Source organism: Pseudophryne corroboree, chromosome 12 (assembly GCF_028390025.1).
Source record: "Pseudophryne corroboree isolate aPseCor3 chromosome 12, aPseCor3.hap2, whole genome shotgun sequence".
Classification (NCBI taxonomy): domain Eukaryota; kingdom Metazoa; phylum Chordata; class Amphibia; order Anura; family Myobatrachidae; genus Pseudophryne; species Pseudophryne corroboree.
The window spans coordinates 160687526-160711198 of record NC_086455.1 but is presented as its reverse complement, the minus strand read 5'-3'; the positions used below and the strand labels follow the sequence as shown (position 1 = coordinate 160711198).

Sequence of the window (23673 nt, the reverse complement as noted above, 5' to 3'; positions counted from 1 at the left end):
CCCGGTTACCTGAGCTGTGTATAGTGTCTGTACAGAGGGAATGATCCTATAGTATAGGGGGTACAGTAGGAAGCACATGGTTACCTGAGCTGTGTATGGCGTCTACAGAGGGAATGCTCCTATAGTATAGGGGGTACAGGAGGATGCACCCATTACCTGAGCTGTGTATAGTGTCTGTACAGAGGGAATGATCCTATAGTATAGGGGGTACAGGAGGAAGCACCCGGTTACCTGAGCTGTGCATAGTGTCTGTACAGAGGGAATTATCCTATAGTATAGGGGGTACAGGGGGATGCACCCGGTTACTTGAGCTGTGTATAGTGTCTGTACAGAGGGAATTATCCTATAGTATAGGGGGTACAGGGGGATGCACCCGGTTACCTGAGCTGTGTATAGTGTCTGTACAGATGGAATGATCCTATAGTATTGGGGGTACAGGGGGATGCACCCGGTTACCTGAGCTGTGTATAGTGTCTGTACAGAGGGAATGATCCTATAGTATAGGGGGTACAGGAGGAAGCACCTGGTTACCTGAGCTGTGTATAGTGTCTGTACAGGGGGAATGCTCCTATAGTATGGGGGGTACAGGAGGAAGCACCTGGTTACCTGAGCAGTGTATAGTGTCTGTACAGAGGGAAAGCTCCTATAGTATAGGGGGTACAGGAGGAAGCACCCGGTTACCTGAGCTGTGTATAGTGTCTGTACAGGGGGAATGATCCTATAGTATAGGGGGTACAGGAGGAAGCACCCGGTTACCTGAGCTGTGTATAGTGTCTGCACAGGGGGAATGCTCCTATAGTATAGGGGGTACAGGATGATGCATCCGGTTACCTGAGCTGTGTATAGTGTCTGTACAGATGGAATGATCCTATAGTATGGGGGGTCCAGGAGGAAGCACCCGGTTACCTGAGCTGTGTATAGTGTCTGTACAGATGGAATGATTCTATAGTATAGGGGGTACAGGGGGATGCACCCGGTTACCTGAGCTGTGTATAGTGTCTGTACAGAGGGAATGATCCTATAGTATAGGGGGTACAGGATGATGCACCCGGTTACCTGAGCTGTGTATAGTGTCTGTACAGAGGGAATGATCCTATAGTATGGGGGGTACAGGGGGATGCACCTGGTTACCTGAGCTGTGTATAGTGTCTGTACAGGGGGAATGCTCCTATAGTATAGGGGGTACAGGGGGATGCACCTGGTTACCTGAGCTGTGTATAGTGTCTGTACAGGGGGAATGCTCCTATAGTATAGGGGTACAGGAGGAATCACCCGGTTACCTGAGCTGTGTATAGTGTCTGTACAGGGGGAATGCTCCTATAGTATTGGGGGTACAGGAGGATGCACCTGGTTACTTGAGCTGTGTATAGTGTCTGCACAGAGGGAATGCTCCTATAGTATAGGGGGTACAGGAGGATGCACCTGGTTACCTGAGCTGTGTATAGTGTCTGTACAGAGGGAATGATCCTATAGTATAGGGGGTACAGGAGGAAACACCCGGTTACCTGAGCTGTGTATAGTGTCTGTACAGGGGGAATGCTCCTATAGTATAGGGGGTACAGGAGGAAGCACCCGGTTACCTGAGCTGTGTATAGTGTCTGTACAGAGGGAATACTACTATAGTATAGGGGGTACAGGAGGATGCATCCGGTTACCTGAGCTGTGTATAGTGTCTGTACAGAGGGAATGCTCCTATAGTATTGGGGGTACAGGAGGAAGCACCCGGTTACCTGAGCTGTGTATAGTGTCTGTACAGGGGGAATGCTCCTATAGTATAGGGGGTACAGGAGGATGCACCCGGTTACCTGAGCTGTGTATAGTGTCTGTACAGATGGAATAATCCTATAGTATAGGGGGTACAGGAGGATGCATCCGGTTACCTGAGCTGTGTATAGTGTCTGTACAGAGGGAATGCTACTATAGTATTGGGGGTACAGGAGGAAGCACCCGGTTACCTGAGCTGTGTATAGTGTCTGTACAGAGGGAATGCTCCTGTAGTATAGGGGGTACAGGAGGAAGCACCCGGTTACCTGAGCTGTGTATAGCGTCTGTACAGGGGGAATGCTCGTATAGTATAGGGGGTACAGGAGGAAGCACCCGGTTACCTGAGCTGTGTATAGTGTCTGTACAGGGGGAATGCTCCTGTAGTATAGGGGGTACAGGAGGATGCACCCGGTTACCTGAGCTGTGTATAGTGTCTGTACAGAGGGAATGCTCCTATAGTATAGGGGGTACAGGAGGAAGTACATGGTTACCTGAGCTGTGTATAGTGTCTGTACAGAGGGAATGCTCCTATAGTATAGGGGGTAAAGGAGGAAGCACCCGGTTACCTGAGCTGTGTATAGTGTCTGTACAGAGGGAATGCTCCTATAGTATAGGGGGTACAGGAGGAAGCACCCGGTTACCTGAGCTGTGTATAGTGTCTGTACAGGGGGAATGCTCCTATAGTATAGGGGGTACAGGAGGATGCATCCGGTTACCTGAGCTGTGTATAGTGTCTGCACAGGGGAATGCTCCTATAGTATAGGGGGTACAGGAGGAAGCACCTGGTTACCTGAGCTGTGTATAGTGCGTGTACAGAGGGAATGATCCTATAGTATAGGGGGTACAGGGGGATGCACCTGGTTACCTGAGCTGTGTATAGTGTCTGTACAGGGGGAATGCTCCTGTAGTATAGGGGGTACAGGAGGAAGCACCTGGTTACCTGAGCTGTGTATAGTGTCTGTACAGGGGGAATGCTCCTGTAGTATAGGGGGTACAGGAGGAAGCACCTGGTTACCTGAGCTGTGTATAGCGTCTGTACAGAGGGAATGCTCCTATAGTACAGGGGGATGCATCTGGTTACCTGAGCTGTGTATAGTGTCTGTACAGGGGGAATGCTCCTATAGTATAGGGGGTACAGGAGGAAGCACCTGGTTACCTGAGCTGTGTATAGTGCGTGTACAGAGGGAATGATCCTATAGTATAGGGGGTACAGGGGGATGCACCTGGTTACCTGAGCTGTGTATAGTGTCTGTACAGGGGGAATGCTCCTGTAGTATAGGGGGTACAGGAGGAAGCACCTGGTTACCTGAGCTGTGTATAGTGTCTGTACAGAGGGAATGCTCCTGTAGTATAGGGGGTACAGGAGGAAGCACCTGGTTACCTGAGCTGTGTATAGTGTCTGTACAGAGGGAATGCTCCTGTAGTATAGGGGGTACAGGAGGAAGCACCCGGTTACCTGAGCTGTGTATAGCGTCTGTACAGGGGGAATGCTCGTATAGTATAGGGGGTACAGGAGGAAGCACCCGGTTACCTGAGCTGTGTATAGTGTCTGTACAGGGGGAATGCTCCTGTAGTATAGGGGGTACAGGAGGAAGCACCCGGTTACCTGAGCTGTGTATAGTGTCTGTACAGAGGGAATGCTCCTATAGTATAGGGGGTACAGGAGGAAGCACCCGGTTACCTGAGCTGTGTATAGTGTCTGTACAGGGGGAATGCTCCTATAGTATAGGGGGTACAGGAGGATGCATCCGGTTACCTGAGCTGTGTATAGTGTCTGCACAGGGGAATGCTCCTATAGTATAGGGGGTACAGGAGGAAGCACCTGGTTACCTGAGCTGTGTATAGTGCGTGTACAGAGGGAATGATCCTATAGTATAGGGGGTACAGGGGGATGCACCTGGTTACCTGAGCTGTGTATAGTGTCTGTACAGGGGGAATGCTCCTGTAGTATAGGGGGTACAGGAGGAAGCACCTGGTTACCTGAGCTGTGTATAGTGTCTGTACAGAGGGAATGCTCCTATAGTACAGGGGGATGCATCTGGTTACCTGAGCTGTGTATAGTGTCTGTACAGGGGGAATGCTCCTATAGTATAGGGGGTACAGGAGGAAGCACCTGGTTACCTGAGCTGTGTATAGTGCGTGTACAGAGGGAATGATCCTATAGTATAGGGGGTACAGGGGGATGCACCTGGTTACCTGAGCTGTGTATAGTGTCTGTACAGGGGGAATGCTCCTGTAGTATAGGGGGTACAGGAGGAAGCACCTGGTTACCTGAGCTGTGTATAGTGTCTGTACAGAGGGAATGCTCCTGTAGTATAGGGGGTACAGGAGGAAGCACCTGGTTACCTGAGCTGTGTATAGTGTCTGTACAGAGGGAATGCTCCTGTAGTATAGGGGGTACAGGAGGAAGCACCCGGTTACCTGAGCTGTGTATAGCGTCTGTACAGGGGGAATGCTCGTATAGTATAGGGGGTACAGGAGGATGCACCCGGTTACCTGAGCTGTGTATAGTGTCTGTACAGGGGGAATGCTCCTATAGTATAGGGGGTACAGGAGGAAGCACCCGGTTACCTGAGCTGTGTATAGTGTCTGTACAGAGGGAATGCTCCTGTAGTATAGGGGGTACAGGAGGAAGCACCCGGTTACCTGAGCTGTGTATAGTGTCTGTACAGGGGGAATGCTCCTATAGTATAGGGGGTACAGGAGGAAGCACCTGGTTACCTGAGCTGTGTATAGTGCGTGTACAGAGGGAATGATCCTATAGTATAGGGGGTACAGGGGGATGCACCTGGTTACCTGAGCTGTGTATAGTGTCTGCACAGGGGGAATGCTCCTATAGTATAGGGGGTACAGGAGGAAGCACCTGGTTACCTGAGCTGTGTATAGTGTCTGTACAGGGGGAATGCTCCTATAGTATAGGGGGTACAGGAGGAAGCACCTGGTTACCTGAGCTGTGTATAGTGTCTGTACAGAGGGAATGCTCCTGTAGTATAGGGGGTACAGGAGGAAGCACCTGGTTACCTGAGCTGTGTATAGTGTCTGTACAGAGGGAATGCTCCTGTAGTATAGGGGGTACAGGAGGAAGCACCTGGTTACCTGAGCTGTGTATAGCGTCTGTACAAGGGGAATTGAGGGTGTGTGTAGTCAGCTGTGCTTGTTCTGGTGGATTGTGTAGCATTAGGAATGGCTATGGGTGACGGAGGCATCCCCTGTCACAGTGTAGGCAGGAATATAATATATAGTCATGTGTTTCACTGTGTCACAAGTTATATATTGATCCGGATTAGCACACGTCAGTGTGTGATGTTTGTAATTGGCTGTTATGATTATGCTATAAAGTTGTATATTGCTGGATCATCCGTCTCTTGTAGAACAGACCTATGTAAGTCAGGTGTAGACTGTTATAGAAAGTACAGTATACTGTATTCTTTATTCCTGTGGATTTGTTTTAGGTCTTACCTCTCATTTGTCTGTAGGCAGAAAGTGTCGCCCTGTGTTGTCAGTGAGTGGTGTAGCTGCATTATCGGACGTGTTTTGCTGGTCATGGCTATAAGCATTTTCTCTATCGTCCTAGTGGATGCTGGGGTTCCTGAAAGGACCATGGGGAATAGCGGCTCCGCAGGAGACAGGGCACAAAAAGTAAAGCTTTTTCCGATCAGGTGGTGTGCACTGGCTCCTCCCCCTATGACCCTCCTCCAGACTCCAGTTAGATTTTTGTGCCCGGCCGAGAAGGGTGCAATCTAGGTGGCTCTCCTAAAGAGCTGCTTAGAAAAAGTTTAGCTAGGTTTTTTATTTTACAGTGATTCCTGCTGGCAACAGGATCACTGCAGCGAGGGACTGAGGGGAGAAGGAGTCAACTCACCTGCGTGCAGGATGGATTGGCTTCTTGGCTACTGGACATCAAGCTCCAGAGGGACGATCACGGGTACAGCCTGGATGGTCACCGGAGCCACGCCGCCGGCCCCCTTGCAGATGCTGAAGACAGAAGAGGTCCAGAATCGGCGGCTGAAGACTCCTGCAGTCTTCAAAAGGTAGCGCACAGCACTGCAGCTGTGCGCCATTTTCCTCTCAGCACACTTCACACGGCAGTCACTGAGGGTGCAGGGCGCTGGGAGGGGGGCGCCCTGGGAGGCAAAATGATTACCTATAAAGGCTAAAAATACCTCACATATAGCCCTAGAGGCTATATGGAGATATTTAACCCCTGCCTAATTTTTCTAAATAGCGGGAGACGAGCCCGCCAGAAAAGGGGCGGGGCCTATCTCCTCAGCACACGGCGCCATTTCCTCTCACAGCTCCGCTGGTCAGGACGGCTCCCAAGTCTCTCCCCTGCACTGCACTACAGAAACAGGGTAAAACAGAGAGGGGGGGGCACATTTATGGCGAAAATTTGATATAACAAAGCAGCTATAAGGGAGCACTTATTATAAGGCTATCCCTGATATATATATAGCGCTTTTGGTGTGTGCTGGCAAACTCTCCCTCTGTCTCCCCAAAGGGCTAGTGGGTCCTGTCTTCGTTAGGAGCATTCCCTGTGTGTCTGCTGTGTGTCGGTACGTGTGTGTCGACATGTATGAGGACGATATTGGTGTGGAGGCGGAGCAATTGCCAAATATGAGGATGTCACCCCCTAGGGAGTCGACACCGGAATGGATGCCTTTATTTATGGAACTACGGGATAGTGTCAACACGCTAAAGCAGTCGTTTGACGACATGAGGCGGCCGGACAATCAATTAGTGCCTGTCCAGGCGACTCAAACACCGTCAGGGGCTGTGAAACGCCCTTTGCCTCAGTCGGTCGACACAGACCCAGACACAGGCGATGACTCCAGTGGTGACGGTGACGAATCAACCGTATTTTCCAGTAGGGCCACACGTTATATGATTTTGGCAATGAAGGAGGCGTTACATTTAGCTGATACTACAGGTACCACTAAACAGGGTATTATGTGGGGTATGAAAAAACTACCTATAGTTTTTCCTGAATCAGAAGAATTAAATGACGTGTGTAATGAAGCGTGGGTTGCCCCTGATAAAAAGCTGATAATTTCAAAGAAATTATTGGCATTATACCCTTTCCCACCAGAGGTTAGGGAGCGCTGGGAAACACCTCCTAGGGTGGACAAGGCGCTAACACGCTTATCTAAACAAGTGGCGTTACCCTCTCCTGAGACGGCCGCACTTAAAGATCCATCAGATAGGAGGATGGAAAATATCCAAAAAAGTATATACACACATGCAGGTGTTATACTACGACCAGCTGTAGCGACTGCCTGGATGGGCAGTGCTGGGGTAGTTTGGTCAGAGTCCCTGATTGAAAATATTGATACCCTGGACAGGGACAATATTTTACTGTCGTTAGAACAAATAAAGGATGCATTTCTTTATATGCGTGATGCACAGAGGGATATCTGCACACTGGCATCACGGGTAAGTGCTATGTCCATTTCGGCCAGAAGAGCTTTATGGACGCGACAGTGGACAGGCGATGCGGATTCAAAACGGCATATGGAAGTTTTGCCGTATAAAGGGGAGGAGTTATTTGGAGTCGGTCTATCAGATTTGGTGGCCACGGCTACAGCCGGGAAATCCACCTTTCTACCTCAAGTCACTCCCCCACAGAAAAAGGCACCGACTTTTCAACCGCAGCCCTTTCGTTCCTTTAAAAATAAGAGAGCAAAGGGCTATTCATATCTGCCACGAGGCAAAGGTCGAGGGAAGAGACAGCAACACGCAGCTCCTTCCCAGGAACAGAAGCCCTCCCCGGCTTCTACAAAAGCCTCAGCATGACGCTGGGGCTTCTCAAGCGGACTCGGGGAAGGTGGGCGGTCGTCTCAAAAATTACAGCGCGCAGTGGGCTCACTCGCAGGTAGATCCCTGGATCCTGCAGATAATATCTCAAGGGTACAGGTTGGAATTAGAGACGGATCCACCTCGCCGTTTCCTGAAGTCTGCTTTACCAACGTCCCCCTCCGAAAGGGAGACGGTTTTGGAAGCCATTCACAAGCTGTACTCTCAGCAGGTGATAGTCAAGGTACCTCTTCTGCAACAAGGGAAGGGGTATTATTCCACTCTTTTTGTGGTACCGAAGCCGGATGGCTCGGTAAGGCCTATTCTAAATCTGAAGTCCTTGAACCTGTACATAAAGAAGTTCAAGTTCAAAATGGAGTCACTCAGAGCAGTGATAGCGAACCTGGAAGAGGGGGACTTTATGGTATCCTTGGACATCAAGGATGCGTATCTCCACGTTCCAATTTACCCCTCACACCAGGGGTACCTCAGGTTCGTTGTACAAAACTGTCACTATCAGTTTCAGACGCTGCCGTTCGGATTGTCCACGGCACCTCGGATCTTTACAAAGGTAATGGCCGAGATGATGATTCTTCTTCGAAGAAAAGGCGTATTAATTATCCCATACTTGGACGATCTCCTAATAAGGGCGAGGTCCAGAGAACAGCTAGAGATGGGATTAGCACTGTCTCAAGAAGTGCTAAAACAGCACGGGTGGATTCTGAATATTCCAAAATCCCAGTTAATGCCGACAACTCGTCTGCTGTTCCTAGGGATGATTCTGGACACGGTTCAGAAAAAGGTTTTTCTCCCGGAGGAAAAAGCCAAGGAGTTATCCGAGCTTGTCAGGAACCTCCTAAAACCAGGAAAAGTGTCTGTACATCAATGCACAAGAGTCCTGGGAAAAATGGTGGCTTCTTACGAAGCAATTCCATTCGGCAGATTCCACGCAAGAATTTTCCAAAGGGATCTGTTGGACAAATGGTCAGGGTCGCATCTTCAGATGCACCTACGGATAACCCTGTCTGCAAGGACAAGGGTGTCTCTTCTGTGGTGGTTGCAGAGTCCTCATCTATTGGAGGGCCGCAGATTCGGCATACAGGATTGGATCCTGGTGACCACGGACGCCAGCCTGAGAGGCTGGGGAGCAGTCACACAAGGAAGAAACTTCCAGGGAGTATGGACGAGCCTGGAAACGTCTCTTCACATAAACATTCTGGAACTAAGAGCAATATACAATGCTCTAAGCCAGGCAGAACCTCTGCTTCAGGGAAAACCGGTGTTGATCCAGTCGGACAACATCACGGCAGTCGCCCATGTGAACAGACAGGGCGGCACAAGAAGCAGGAGTGCAATGGCAGAAGCTGCAAGGATTCTTCGCTGGGCAGAGAATCATGTGATAGCGCTGTCAGCAGTGTTCATCCCGGGAGTGGACAACTGGGAAGCAGACTTCCTCAGCAGACACGATCTTCACCCGGGAGAGTGGGGACTTCATCCAGAAGTCTTCCACATGCTGGTAACCCGTTGGGAAAGACCAATGGTGGACATGATGGCGTCTCGCCTCAACAAAAAACTGGACAGGTATTGCGCCAGGTCAAGAGATCCGCAGGCAATAGCTGTGGACGCGCTGGTAACGCCTTGGGTGTACCAGTCGGTGTATGTGTTTCCTCCTCTGCCTCTCATACCAAAAGTATTGAGAATTATACGGCAAAGAGGCGTAAGAACGATACTAGTGGTTCCGGATTGGCCAAGAAGGACTTGGTACCCGGAACTTCAAGAGATGATCACGGAAGATCCGTGGCCTCTACCTCTAAGGAGGGACTTGCTTCAGCAGGGTCCCTGTCTGTTTCAAGACTTACCGCGGCTGCGTTTGACGGCATGGCGGTTGAACGCCGGATCCTAATGGAAAAAGGCATGCCGGAAGAAGTCATTCCTACTTTGATTAAAGCAAGGAAAGAAGTAACCGTGCAACATTATCACCGAATTTGGCGAAAATATGTTGCGTGGTGCGAAGATCGGAGTGCTCCGACGGAGGAATTTCAACTGGGTCGATTCCTACATTTCCTGCAATCAGGATTGTCTATGGGTCTCAAATTGGGATCTATTAAGGTTCAAATTTCGGCCCTGTCGATTTTCTTCCAAAAAGAATTGGCTTCAGTCCCTGAAGTCCAGACCTTTGTTAAGGGAGTGCTGCATATACAGCCTCCTGTGGTGCCTCCAGTGGCACCGTGGGATCTCAATGTAGTTTTGGATTTTCTAAAATCTCATTGGTTTGAACCACTAAATAAGGTGGATTTGAAATATCTCACTTGGAAAGTGACCATGCTTCTAGCCCTGGCTTCTGCCAGGAGAGTGTCAGAATTGGCAGCTTTATCTTACAAAAGCCCATATCTGATTTTCCATTCGGACAGGGCAGAACTGCGGACTCGTCCGCATTTTCTCCCTAAGGTGGTGTCAGCATTTCATCTGAACCAGCCTATTGTAGTGCCTGCGGCTACAAGTGACTTGGAGGACTCCAAGTTACTGGACGTTGTCAGAGCATTAAAAATATATATTGCAAGAACAGCTGGAGTCAGAAAATCTGACTCGTTGTTTATATTGTATGCACCCAACAAGATGGGTGCTCCTGCGTCTAAGCAGACGATTGCTCGTTGGATCTGTAGCACAATCCAACTGGCACATTCTGTGGCAGGCCTGCCACAGCCTAAATCTGTAAAGGCCCACTCCACAAGGAAGGTGGGCTCATCTTGGGCGGCTGCCCGAGGGGTCTCGGCATTACAACTTTGCCGAGCAGCTACGTGGTCAGGGGAGAACACGTTTGTAAAATTTTACAAATTTGATACTCTGGCTAAGGAGGACCTGGAGTTCTCTCATTCGGTGCTGCAGAGTCATCCGCACTCTCCCGCCCGTTTGGGAGCTTTGGTATAATCCCCATGGTCCTTTCAGGAACCCCAGCATCCACTAGGACGATAGAGAAAATAAGATTTTACTTACCGATAAATCTATTTCTCGGAGTCCGTAGTGGATGCTGGGCGCCCATCCCAAGTGCGGATTATCTGCATAAATTGTACATAGTTATTGTTAACTTATTCGGGTTATTGTTGTAGGAAGCCATCTTTCAGAGGCTCCGCTGTTATCATACTGTTAACTGGGTTTAGATCACAAGTTGTACGGTGTGATTGGTGTGGCTGGTATGAGTCTTACCCGGGATTCAAAATCCTCCCTTATTGTGTACGCTCGTCCGGGCACAGTACCTAACTGGAGTCTGGAGGAGGGTCATAGGGGGAGGAGCCAGTGCACACCACCTGATCGGAAAAAGCTTTACTTTTTGTGCCCTGTCTCCTGCGGAGCCGCTATTCCCCATGGTCCTTTCAGGAACCCCAGCATCCACTACGGACTCCGAGAAATAGATTTATCGGTAAGTAAAATCTTATTATAATCGGCTTAAAGCTTGTGTCATTTGAACCTCTGTGATATTCTCATGTAGTCGCATTGCGACTATTGCAGAGGTTTATGTAGTGTTGTGTATTGCGTGTATTTGTTATGTGCATGCTCTGCAGTCATGCATATGTTACTGCAGAGAGTCATACACAGCTGAGTCACACCTCCACTTGTGGCTGCACAATAACTGTGTGGTAACGGAGCCGTTCGCTTGGACACAAAGTTAAGGAAGATGTGACTAGAATTTGTGAGCTACGTAGAATTGTGCGTTTGTGTAATGACGTATCTTATACACCATGGTAGGGCTGGTGCGAACTGCTAATGACAGTATATAGATAGGGGCTGTCTGGTCGCAGACATGCGTACCTGCGAATAGTATTTGTTCCCATACATGCAATGCAGGTATAATCTAGCTATCTTACTTGTGTTCCCTCAGTTTGTAGAAAGACTTTATACCTTAGCTCTCTTAATAAATGCTTGTTATTTCTGGTGACTGGGGTTGATTACACACAAATTTACATATTTGTGAATGTATTATTCTTCTTTGTATCACTCAGTTTGTGATTTGGATAAAATGTTCCTTTTCATGTAACTTGTTTGCAGACATTGGGGGGCTATTCAATTAGCTGCAAGCTGCGCCAGAGCAATTCAAATAGCTGGGATTACCCTACACGTGAATGTCGGATACGACCTCGCAGGTCCGTTAGCTGCGAGGTAAAGTTTGCATGAAAACGGCAAAATCGTGAGTGTGCAGGGAAAAACCCAGTGATTCCACAGTTTATGCGACATCAGTGTGTTTCCACGCCTGAATCCCGAGTTTTAGGCGCAGGGAAAAAGGCTGTTGAATTGAATAGCCCTTCCCTGCAGGGATTTTATCTGACAATTAGCTGTGGGGTTTATTTATTGGATATTCTGTTTATCCTGTATGATGATCTCTGGATAGCCTATGTACATTGTTTTTTGGTTGCTGTTCCCCAAGAAATAGTATTGCCCAACACTAGGAACTAGCACTTAAGGAAGCTCCACGTGTACTTCCTGAGGCTCTGTTATGGTAAGGTGAAAAGCCATTTGCATAGTTAAGACCAAATACCACGGGACAATGGCTGGACATATCCAAATTCAGCAATTCAGTAATTAAAATATGTGCCTTACAAAGTTTTTAAGGTGATGTTATGTATCTGTAGTTGCTGTCATCACAATGGGGTCGATTCTATTCGGCAACTAATGAATAGCGCCGGGAATTAGCTCCCGACGCTATTCAATTCAGCAACTAATTACCTGCAATTGTCGGGAATTCTTCTCTCATCCCCGGGGGATGAGAGAAAAAACCCGACAAAAGTGCTGCCTCGCGGCCGGCGCGAGGCTGATCTGTCGGGAATCTGCCTCGCGCCGTAGAGTTAAGTCGGAGAATGCCCGTTTTCCCGACAATTCAACCTGTTTTGTCGGCGAGAACGGGCCATCGCCGACGTAACTAGTTGCTGAATTGAATAGCGTCGGGAGCTAATTCCCGGCGCTATTCATTAGTTGCCGAATAGAATCGACCCCAATGACCAATGTCATACAGCCCTTACACAGCACATTTCACCAGTGTGTGCAATAGAAATGACTTTCCCAGCAGCAAGTGCTGCCATCTAGTGCCTGTTCCTGGTGCAGCAGAGGATAGTAAAACTGCTTAATAGGGAGTACAGGTTGAGTATCCCATATCCAAATATTCCGAAATATGGAATTTTGAGTGAGGTAGTGAAACCTTTGTTTTCTGATGGCTCAATATACGCAAACTTTGTTTAATACACAGGTATTCAAAAAATATTGTATTAAATGACCTTCAGGCTGTGTGTATAAGGTGTATATGTAACATAAATACATTCTGTGCTTAGACTTAGGTCCCATTGCCATGATATCTCATTATGGTATGCAATTATTCCAAAATATGGAAACATCCGATATCCAAAATACCTCTGGTCCCAAGCATTTTGGATAATGGCTACTCAACCTGTATCATCTCCAGTTGTCAGATCCTTGTGTTCCAACTAGCATGTAAGATCTGCCTAGCCATATGCTGACTTTATAATACATTTACTCTCATGACTGTAGTGTTTGTCTAGATACTGACACATTGTATGTGACACCTTGTTGCTCTTGTATGTCACAAATGGGTGGCACTTGATATGTCGGCTGTCAGGGTACCGGTGCCGGAATCCCGACAGCCGGCTTACCGACAACTATTTTCCCTCTTGGGGTGTCCACGATACCCCTGGAGGGAGAATAAATAGCGAGCCCGCAAGGGGCATTTTTGCGCTCACCCCATGGTCGGGATCCCCTGCACCGGCATACCGTAGTAGACCTGTCACAAATAACCCAGGTTGAGAAACCAGGCATTTCAACCCGGGTTTAAAGCAGGATTATAAATGGGTCGGACCTGTGTCGATGTCCAGTGTAGGTGTCTGTTCATGAAGCAGTGAAAAGAGTGGAGAAGTTGTCCATGGCAACCAATCTGCTTTGAATGAAGCCTTTATATATAATGAAGCCTTTCTATAAAATGTAAAGGTGATGCCGATTGGTTGCCATGGACAACTTCTCCATTGGTCTGTTTCACCACTGTTTTCACTGCTTCATGAATAGTCCCCTAAAGCTGGACACACACTTTAAGATTATCTGTCCAATCTTTCTGGTTGGAGTGGAAATCTGGTAATGTATGGTTGCAAATGACAATCAACCATTTGTTCCCAAAAGCCAGAAAATGGGCAAAAATGGGTTTAACCAGTTTGACCATTTTGGTCTGTTTCCAGTGTTTGAGAGCAAATGGTCAATTGTCATTTGCTCAGATACATTACCAGGTTTTTGTTACAACAAGAAAGATTAGGCAGATCTTATAGTGTGTATCCATGACCTGTCTGAGCCACTGTGACCATCAGGAAATGACACCACAGACCGTAGTGAGGTCCTACTGACCTTAGACGCTGTAGTTACTGAAAATCACTCGCACAAAGCGATAAACTATAGATCTACAAATAAACTATTACTCTACAGCAGTGGTTCACAACCACGGCCCACAAGGCACACTAAGGCTGGGTACACACTGTAAGATGTCGGTCTGATGCGCCATTGCAGACGATATATCGTAAGTGGATATACACTGTACAATGTGTCAGCCGTGATCGCTTCCACCCACGTCCCAGAGCATGCAGGTCTGTCGCATATCTTCTCTCATCGTGTATGACCCGCAGAAGCACGCATCATATACAGTATCACCCGTACACACTGTCCAATGTGACCGATATATCGTGTGAGCTGGCAGCTCGTGCGATATATCGGGTGCACATCGGACAGTGTGTACCCAGCCTAAAGATTGCAAATACTGCTTATTAGCAGAATTTGCAATCCTTTTGTTCGCATGCCGGGGGCTGCCCAGCACGCTTACTTCCGGCCCCCCTCTGAGACCACGCTGAAATTGCGGTTACACCACAATTTAGTCATGATCGCTGAAAGGGAAGCCTGCCAGCGCGGCCTGGCTGCGACCGCATAAGGCCCACCGCCATCTTTTCGATCGGTGCGTGTGATGTCAGGCATCCGCCCCGATCATGATCACGCCATGCTCCCATTTGCGCCGCCGTGCCTCCGTTTCCCCGCCGCCACCGCAATTCTCCATCTCCGCCTTAGTAATTTTTGCGGTTGTATCGCTATTTGCAATCCATAAGCAGCCTTGACCTTTGTATGTGTATTTGTAAGCAATGCATAATTAGCAGGCTTTGGGCCTATATTGCAGATGGACAGATTGTAACACCTCTTCATTTAGTAATTTCAACCAAGGTAAAAGAGGGGTGGGGGTATTATTTGTGAAGTGTAAGACCTGTCTCGCTTTTAAGAAATCAACTTTTGAAACCTTTACAATTCTGTTCATTTACCATCTTCAAACATACATGGTTTGTAATCTCAATACATTGGTTTACCCACTTCATGGCTGGTTGCCCCCTTCCCCTCCTTTTCTCTAAGAAGATGATTGCGAGATGTGGCTTTTTGTCACACAGTTGGTGTTATCTGGGGATGGACAAATGCAGGCTGCCTTGGTAAATTAGGGGTCAATTCAGCGTGAATTGAACAGCGCCGTGAAGGAGCTCCCGGAGCTATTCAATTCAGCGTGCTGTTATGTCTGAAAATGCCAGTTCTTGCGCCTTAAACATGGTGTTTAGTCGCGAGAACCGGCATTCTCCGACTTAGGTTTCTGGCTCGCTAAGGGCAGAAGACTGCATCACGCCAGTAGTTTTGTTGGTTTTCTGCGCACACACCAGGATGAGTGAAAGCAGAACTCCAGCATAACATTGAGCTGAATTGAATAGCTCCCTCCTGGTGCTGTTCAATTTGCGCTGAATTGAATCAAACCCTACTGTGTGCTGATTTGTAGCACAATGGTGAAGTTAGAGATCAGTATTTTTCTGTTAGATCTTCAATCGCTATTAATTGTGGCAGCATTGCCAATGGAGGCTTGGAGTGTTCTATGCTGTCTGCCCCTGGAACAAGGTTCTGTAGCATGTGGGACTTGCCGTACTTTGTTTTATATTGTCCCCTTGAGCGAGTTGTCTCTTGTATCTTCCTTCTCTCTCTTTCGCTCCTTTGTGAACCTGAATTTGGTGATTTGCTTTGTGAAGACCCAGTTTCGTTAGTATATTAGTGACTGGGTGTCTCGTTTGTAGATTACCTGGTTAGAGTAGTTTGGCAAGTGTTGGATTTAAGAGATGTGGAGAAGTCGGAGTTTCCTTTAGGAGATGCTTATATTTTTTGTTTTGTGTGGGGTGATTCAATTGGTTAAGTGGTCAGAAGCTAATTCTATTGTTTGCACGGTCAGCCAAGTGCTGGTCGTGACAGTCGCATTCTTGCAGCCCATTGCATGGGATTAGCCTCGTTAAGCAACTTTTCCTGTGCTAAGTGCTGGACACGCTGCGGCTCCACACTCTCGACCAGCCCATACGGATTTCTGCTGAACATTTCAGGAGGGTGCAAGCCGAAATCTGTGATATATGCAGCCTCAGGGCCGAAGTAATTCAATTAGCTCCCAGACACTATACACAGGACCTAAAGCTGGGTACGCACTTGTCCACATCTCATCCAATCCTACCTACCAGTTGGTCAGACATTGGTAGAGTGTATCCGATCACACGATATCTGGTTTCATCCAATCCAGGTCGTATCAAAATTTTAAACTTGCTGAAAAATCAGGAGTAACGTTCGCTACTCACCGTACTAATATAGAAGTGTATATGGAAATCTGCAGCATAATTGGACAGGTGTGTACCCACGACCTAGGTCTACAGTAGTATTGTGTCCACGGTCTGGTCAGGAGTTGGATCCCTGGAGGATTAGGCAAGTGTGTACCCACCTTAATTCTCTCAAACCATTGAATTGCCCCTAAATGGATTTCCTTCATCTTCCCAGTTACTTCATCTTGATTGAATCCAGATAATAAATACCAAATATTACATGTATCTGTTACCACATTGTAGAGGTTCCTGTAGCTCACTTATACAATGCCACCGCTCTTCCTATTCCAGAGGCTTCCTCTTTCAAGGAGGGTTCAGACCGGAACTTGTGTTGGTTTCAGGTTTCCTCCCACAATCCCAAAATATACTGGTAGGTTAATGGTTCAGTTCCAAATAAATAGTTAACCCTAGTTAAGCCCGACAAGAGGATTTTGCTCTCGCTCCTTCAGAGGCGCGAGCAGAAATCCAACCAAACTATGCTGTTTTCTGCCTTTAGCGCGACACAAACGGCATCGCGGCAGGCACTGAAGTCAGAGAATGCTGGTTCTCACGACTAAACAGCTGGCTTAAGGCGTGAGAACTGGCATCTCCCGACAAGCGATGAGAACAATTGAATAGCTCCGGGACATCCTTCCTGGCACTATTAACATTGCATTGAATTGAATCGAGCCCATAGATTGTAAATGAAGTGGAGGAGATTCTGATGCGAATGGCTAAATACAAAGTTCTGTAGAATGTGCGCTTATATAATAACTGGCAAATAAATGTGAGTATCAGTTTATGGAGCCAAAGGAACAGCACCAAGGCGTAATATTTCATTGCAGAGCAGATTATGTAGGTGAGGATGCATCCTTGCGGAGTACAAAGATTTCTGGCTTAGTGATTTGTGGGAAGGTGTGAATTATGGCTGAACTCTTGGAGCGCAGATTCAGCAGCAGGAATCTTTGGAAACATGGCTTTTGAAAAAAAACTTTTATTTGGTCCTTAGCTAGAAAACAGAATTTCTGAGCCCCTAGTATGGAAAATATTTTATTTTGCATTTGTATTTTTTAATCGTAGTCTAAAAACACAGCGCTAAGTACATTAATGTAAACAGACAGGTGTATTTAAAAAAAACAGAAAAACAATTCATAGGTTATTTCTTAAAATTAGACACTTAAAAGGAAGAAATCTCTGCCTTACTAATACACGCAATACATTAAATTAATTGATAGGAGCTTTAGAAATAAGAAAGTCTTTGAGTTTAGGACAAGGGACGTATCACCGTGTAATCCAGTGGTAGGTGGCCATGTACTGCACAGAACAGCCTTTCACTGTGGGGACGGTCACTTCTAAATATTTACCAGTCCAGGAGTGACCATGTTAATGGCCCATAGGTGGTGGTCCAGTTGGCAATGGCTCCAGCACGCAAGTGTAGGGTTCCTAATTAGCACTCCTCATACACAGCGACACCAAGGCTCCAAATGATAAGTCCACGATCCAATAATTCTGGGTGTCGGTAGATGTCCACAGGTTCTTACGCGTTTTGCTGTCACAGGGGACAGCTTTTTCAAAGTCCTTTGAAAAAGCTGTCCCCTGTGACAGCAAAACGCGTAAGGACATTAGGACCTGTGGACATCTACCGACATCCAGAATTATCAGATCGTGGACTTATCATTTGGAGCCTTGGTGTCGCTGTGAGGAGTGCTTATTAGGAACCCTACAATTGCGTACTGGAGCCATTGCCAATCTTCAAGACTATTTGCCTTGCCATCTTACAGGCAGCCAGTGAAGGGAGTAGAGGATGGGTGTTATGTGACTGGAATGAGGGGGGTTGGTTGGTTAACAGCCTGCCAGCTAGCGGTACCAGCAATAAGCGGTGCAATTCTTTTGCTGGTAGACCAAGGGAGAGGACATTGCAGTAGTCTAAAGGGCCCCATACACTTGGACGATAATATCCGATTTCGGGCATTCGGCCCGATATATCAGCTGAAATCGGGCAGTTTTGAGGTGTTTCCGATCCGTGCTGCACATTCAGTCTGGTCCAACACCAGCATTCAACACATGATCAGTGTTGTGTAATTCTGGGGCAGATTTACTAAGCCTGGCGAAGTGATAAAGTGGAAGGTGATAACGCACCAGCCATGGAAGTTAGGAGCTGATTGGATGGTGCTTTATCACCTTCCACTTTATCACTTCTCCAGGCTTAATAAATCTGCCCCTCTGAACCCCCAAGTGTACGTCCTGTTGGTTGGCTATGCTGCAGTCTTGTCCTGTGACCTATCAACAGGACTTCTGTTCTATCAGGGTTCAGTCTCGGCCAGCAGTCGCTCATCCACTCCTGGAGCTCAGCTAGACAGCCATTTAGGGTTATTGGGTTCTCCGTTCCCAGGGCAAAGGAGAGGAACAGTTGTGTATCATCTGCATGGCAGTGGTAGACCAGGCCATAGTGCCTGATTATTTCACCCAGTGTTTGCATGTATACCGTAAAAAGCATGGGGGGTGGTATAAAACCCTGTGGGACACCACACGGCAGTGGCACTGTTGATTATGCGTATACTCCTGATGAAACTCTGTGACCTGCTGGTGAGAAATGATTTGAACCAGCTAAGTACTATGCCAACCAGTCCACAGAAATCTGTCAGGTGCTCAATCAGAATCCCATGGTCCATGGTGTTAAATGGTGCTTAAATGCTGCGCTCGGCCCTATTCGTTGTGTGGGTGTCTCCTATATATACAATAGGAAAATGGCCAATGTGTAGAAATATGGACCTTGCACAATATATGTAATCTTTACTGATCAATTCAAAAAGTAATTAATGACATAGATCTTCCAAACAAATGAGAAATATAAGTAACGTAAGGATTAAATGCAGTTAATCCTGCAAATAAATTAAAAGTAAAGTAAATTAGAGTTTAATGTCCCGCAACAAGTGATATTAACCTCCTGGTCAACACGGTAATGTGAGCGGTACCTGACCCTTGGTGAATGACCAAAGAGACTAAGGGAAACACCGTCTTGAATGTCCTTCGGACGGCGGCGTCCCGCTCGTCCGAGTAGCTGCTTGCACTTAGGTATACCTTATGGGAGTAGTTCTTCACGGTGTTTGGTGGGTATTGACCGGGTGTGTGTTGGGAGCAATACCCTCCGGACTGGTCCGCCCTATTGCAGCCCCGTTCCCCTGCAGGGCGCCGGTTCACCAGCGCTCCCTGGGTGATCGTGTGCTGTGTAAGCAGGGACCTGTCTCGGCAGGGAGTGTATCACGGCAGCGGCTGTGTGCAACGCTTGCCGTGTTCCCCGCCGTACGGATAGGGTCTGTCAAACTGCCCCCCCCCCCACCCCCTGGAGACTAGTCAGGCTGCCTCGGCTCTGAACTCCGGCGGCACGTCGGTGTACAGACGCTCGCCGGATCTCAGTCAGCCGCTAAAGCACGAACTGTCTGGACGGGGGACTAATCAAGCCACCCCGGCCCTGAACTCCAGTGACGCGTCAGTGTACGGACGCTCACCAGATGTCAGTCAGCCGTGGAGGCAAGAAACGTCTGCACGGGGGATGAAGAACAGACGCGGCTCAACGAACCGCTGACCGTCCCCCCCGCCGTGTAGGGAAGTTGACTCTGCTCACCTGTCACCGCCGATAATGGCCTCCCGTCACCGGCTTCTTCCTCTGGTGTCGCCTTGTAGTGTTTGTTAGCGGAGTTCTCGATCACGCATTCTCAGCCTAGTGTCCTGTCTTTCTCCCGTGCACGGTGTTAAATGCTGCAGAGAGATCCAGAAGGATTAAGATTGAACAGTAATCTCTGTTGCTAACAGAAGATCATTAAGCTCACAGACCGGGACGGTTTCGGTGCTGTCTTCTCCTAAACCCAACTGGAATGGATCATAAATATCATGGGTTGTCAGGCGGGTTTCCAGTTGTTTTTGTAACCACTTTCTTCATAATCTTTCCTAGAAAAGGAAGGTTTGATACTGGTCTGTAGTTGGTCATGCGGACGGGATCTAAATGAGGTTTTAGAAGAAGTCTAACCATTGCTTCCTGTAAGGTTTCAGGAAAAATGCCTGTCTACAAATAACACTGAACTATTTTTGCAAATACAGGACCATTTATGTTCATTCGCACTATTGGAAGCTTTGCTGAGACGGGGTCCAGATCACGGTTGGTGGGACGCAACATTTTGGGTAATTTCGGCAATGTCTTTTACATCCATTGAGTCAGAGCTGGTCCATGAAGACAGGTGGCTTGAATTGGCAGGCTTATGGCACGATAGAGATTCCATCCATCCCAGATGGCTGATAGAACATTGGGTAGAGTTTTGCGGCAGAGAACAGGGTGCATATCCAATTAGTCGTGAGGTTTGTTGGCGTGGACCGATTTAATTAGCTGCAGAAAACCCGTGTAGGGTGGATTTTTCCTTGTAGCCTCAGGAGCGGTGAAGAAAACTCGGCATAGTCCCCATAAGCCTAGGTCTGCTTGTTTGGTGGATGTCAGAGTTGGGGTTGGAACAGGGTGAATTTTCTTACCTAACAAACCTAGGGGAAAATTAAATTCGATGTATCGCAAATGTTCATACTTTACTGTGGTGTTAGGAAAAAACATGGCAGCCTCAATGTTACTGGCTTGGTCCTCTCTATGGGGGCGATTCCACTAGATGTGATGTAGAGGCGACGCGGATGATGTGCTATAGGAATGGCGGCAGCTGCACTCTACATTGTGCATTTTACCTGGCACCCCCAGAGGGAGTGCAGGAGTACGTAGAACGTTAGGTTACCATAAGTGCGGAAGAGGTGTGTACGTTGGTTGTACCTTGCCCCCCTAACGTGATCTTAATTCACATGGACTTGATTAGACCTCTGTGTGTGCGTAAATGCTGTTTGTTTGCATCTAGTTAAAGGGAATAAATCTTATTCGTTAAGTGATACGATACGTCTTCATGTATTTGGGTTAATGGCACATCTATAAATGGAATGAAGTAGTGACAGGGTTATTGGTTGTATACATGTGTAGTAGAACAGCGGGTATGAAGTGAGATCGTGTGTGGATTTCCATGTAAAAGGTGCTTTTGTCCTGTACCGTTTATTGATCACCTCTCAAGTGTAAACTCCATTAATCGGCAACATTAATATTTTAATGGTAGTGACGTAACGTAAGGGCCCCATACACGACAGCGGCATGTCGGACCGTCGTATCGTATAAGATTTCCCTTCAGCCTCCCGGGTGGCTGGATTGCATAGGATACATCGCATGCGGTCCTTTTGCATACAATATATCTTTTGCGACCGCAGCACTAACGATCTAGGGGCTCCGATCCGATGCTCACAGGACCGCGCATCGGATGTAAAACACATCCGATTTGCCACTTTTCATCCTATTTATCGTCCCGAAAGGTTGAAATCAGGCATAATGGTTGTAGTGTATGGGGCCCTTTACAGGGAGTGACTGTGGACGGGGCATTTAAACCTTTTATTCTTTTCAGTGATTAATGGGCGCTTAAGCTTTTATTACTACTAGACTCTTCCAGGTGAACATTATTTAGGACTTTGCTTTGCCTTTTTTGAATTTGCTATATCTTTTTAGATGATAAAAAAGATATTGACCATGAAACGGTGGTGGAAGAGCAGATCATCGGTGAAAACTCTCCGCCGGACTACTCCGAGTACATGACCGGAAAGAAACTTCCCCCTGGGGGTATACCGGGCATCGACCTGTCTGATCCCAAGCAGCTGGCTGAGTTTGCAAGGTAATAACTGTTGTATATTTAGTGTTCCCGCCAGGATTAAGGTAGGGTACTGTGCTGCGGAAGGGCCTCAGTGTGCGCCAGAAAAAGGGTTGAAGCCGGCCAGGAAGGGGGCGTGGCCTCACCGTCGTTACTCTTGGGGGCATATCCAGCACTTACGGACATGCCTTTCTGTCACTGAATATGCGCACGGCATCTATTCATTCGGCAGTGATCGCAACATCGCAAATTTTCCCACAAGCGGGACTCTGCGACACCCGGGTGGGGGAGACAGAGGGCAGGCTGTTTTAGCAGGGCGTCACTAAAAGGGCAAGGCACATTTTGCAGTTGTTACTTCGGGCAGGTCCCGGCGCACTGCTAGAACAGCCTAGTGTGACCGCTATATATTTCTAATTGAGTAAAGGGAGAATATAGCTGTACAGACTTTGTTGGTCCCCTCTTTTTAATATATATTTTGATGGTCATTATGGGGTATATTCAATACCTGTCTGATCCTTTCTGACTGAAAGGATCCGACAGGTCGGTATTCAGTGCCGCGGCCAGACCTGACAGGTTTGGCCTGTTCTGACACTGCCTAGCCGACTTTTTTTGAAAGTCTGATTGACATTGTCGGAAACGGGGCTAAAACCTGTCTGGTTTGGCCGCGCTTCTGACAGTACGGGGGTAATTCTGAGTTGATCGCAGCAGGAACTTTGTTAGCAGTTGAGCAAAACCATGTGCACTGCAGGGGAGGCAGATATAACATGGTAGCGTCTAGATTCCCTTCGTGCAGAGGACCTTTCCCATAACCCCCTGGGTCCATGTCACAATCTATTTGGAATAGAAAAGCGTGGCGAGCGGAGCAAGACACCGAGCCTGATGCGTGGCTAGAGAAGCGGGCCCGCGAGGGTCCAATGCTGCACAGAAGAAAAAAAAAATACCCCAAACGAACGGAGAACGAAGAAAACATTTAGGAGCTGTAAGGGCGGAAGTGGTCTCCTGCCCACTCGTTTTGTCACGTCAAGGTCCTTAGCACGAAGGGAACATAGACACAACCGATTTAACATGTGCAGAGAGAGATAGATTTGGGTGTGGTGTGTTCAATCTGCAATCTAAATTGCAGTGTAAAAATAAAGCAGCCAGTATTTACCCTGCACAGAAACAATATACCCCACCCAAATCTAACTCTCTGCACATGTTACATCTGCCACCCCTGCAGTGCACATGGTATTGCCCAACTGCTAACAAAATTCCTGCTGCGATCAACTCAGAATCACCCCCTACACGCCGCTCAGCCGCCGAACTGCGTGTATTCCGACAGGCTACTGACAAGTCGGATATCCCGACTTGTCGGAAAAACCAGGGCCCTAATAGGTCGGAACACCTTCCAGCCCAAATCTGGCGAAAGCTGCTGTCTTTCCGACAAGACGGCAGCTTCCAACACTTATTGAATACACCCCTGTGTCTTGTACACATTGTGCTGTATTCTAGAAGCCATGAAAATTGCAGCGCAAGGAAAGCGGCTAGTAGCCTCTGACTTTTAGTCTGGGAGCAATTCAATTATATGCCCATTTCCTTGGCGGTAAATCAGCTGCTAATGCGTGCTCGCCATATTCTGGGATAAGTGTGGTTTGCACCACCCGGGTATTTACTGTAGATTTTTGTTCGAGCCTCCCACAGACTCGTACAGAAATCTGCTTTAAGTGCAGCCTGCAAGCTTATCGCAGGTA

General features: G+C 47.7%; 1 protein-coding gene across 3 annotated transcripts in view; it reads left to right on the top strand.

Moving 5' to 3' along the window:
* Positions 1–23673, top strand: part of YY1 (YY1 transcription factor) — a 36282-nt gene that overhangs the window by 7127 nt on the left and 5482 nt on the right. For 2 of the 3 annotated variants that reach the window (XM_063948346.1, XM_063948344.1), the window contains exon 2: positions 21805–21967. In XM_063948346.1, the coding sequence (XP_063804416.1) occupies positions 21805–21967 (163 nt within the window). The remainder of the gene's footprint in view (positions 1–21804; positions 21968–23673) is intronic. The other variant, XM_063948345.1, reaches the window with a different exon arrangement.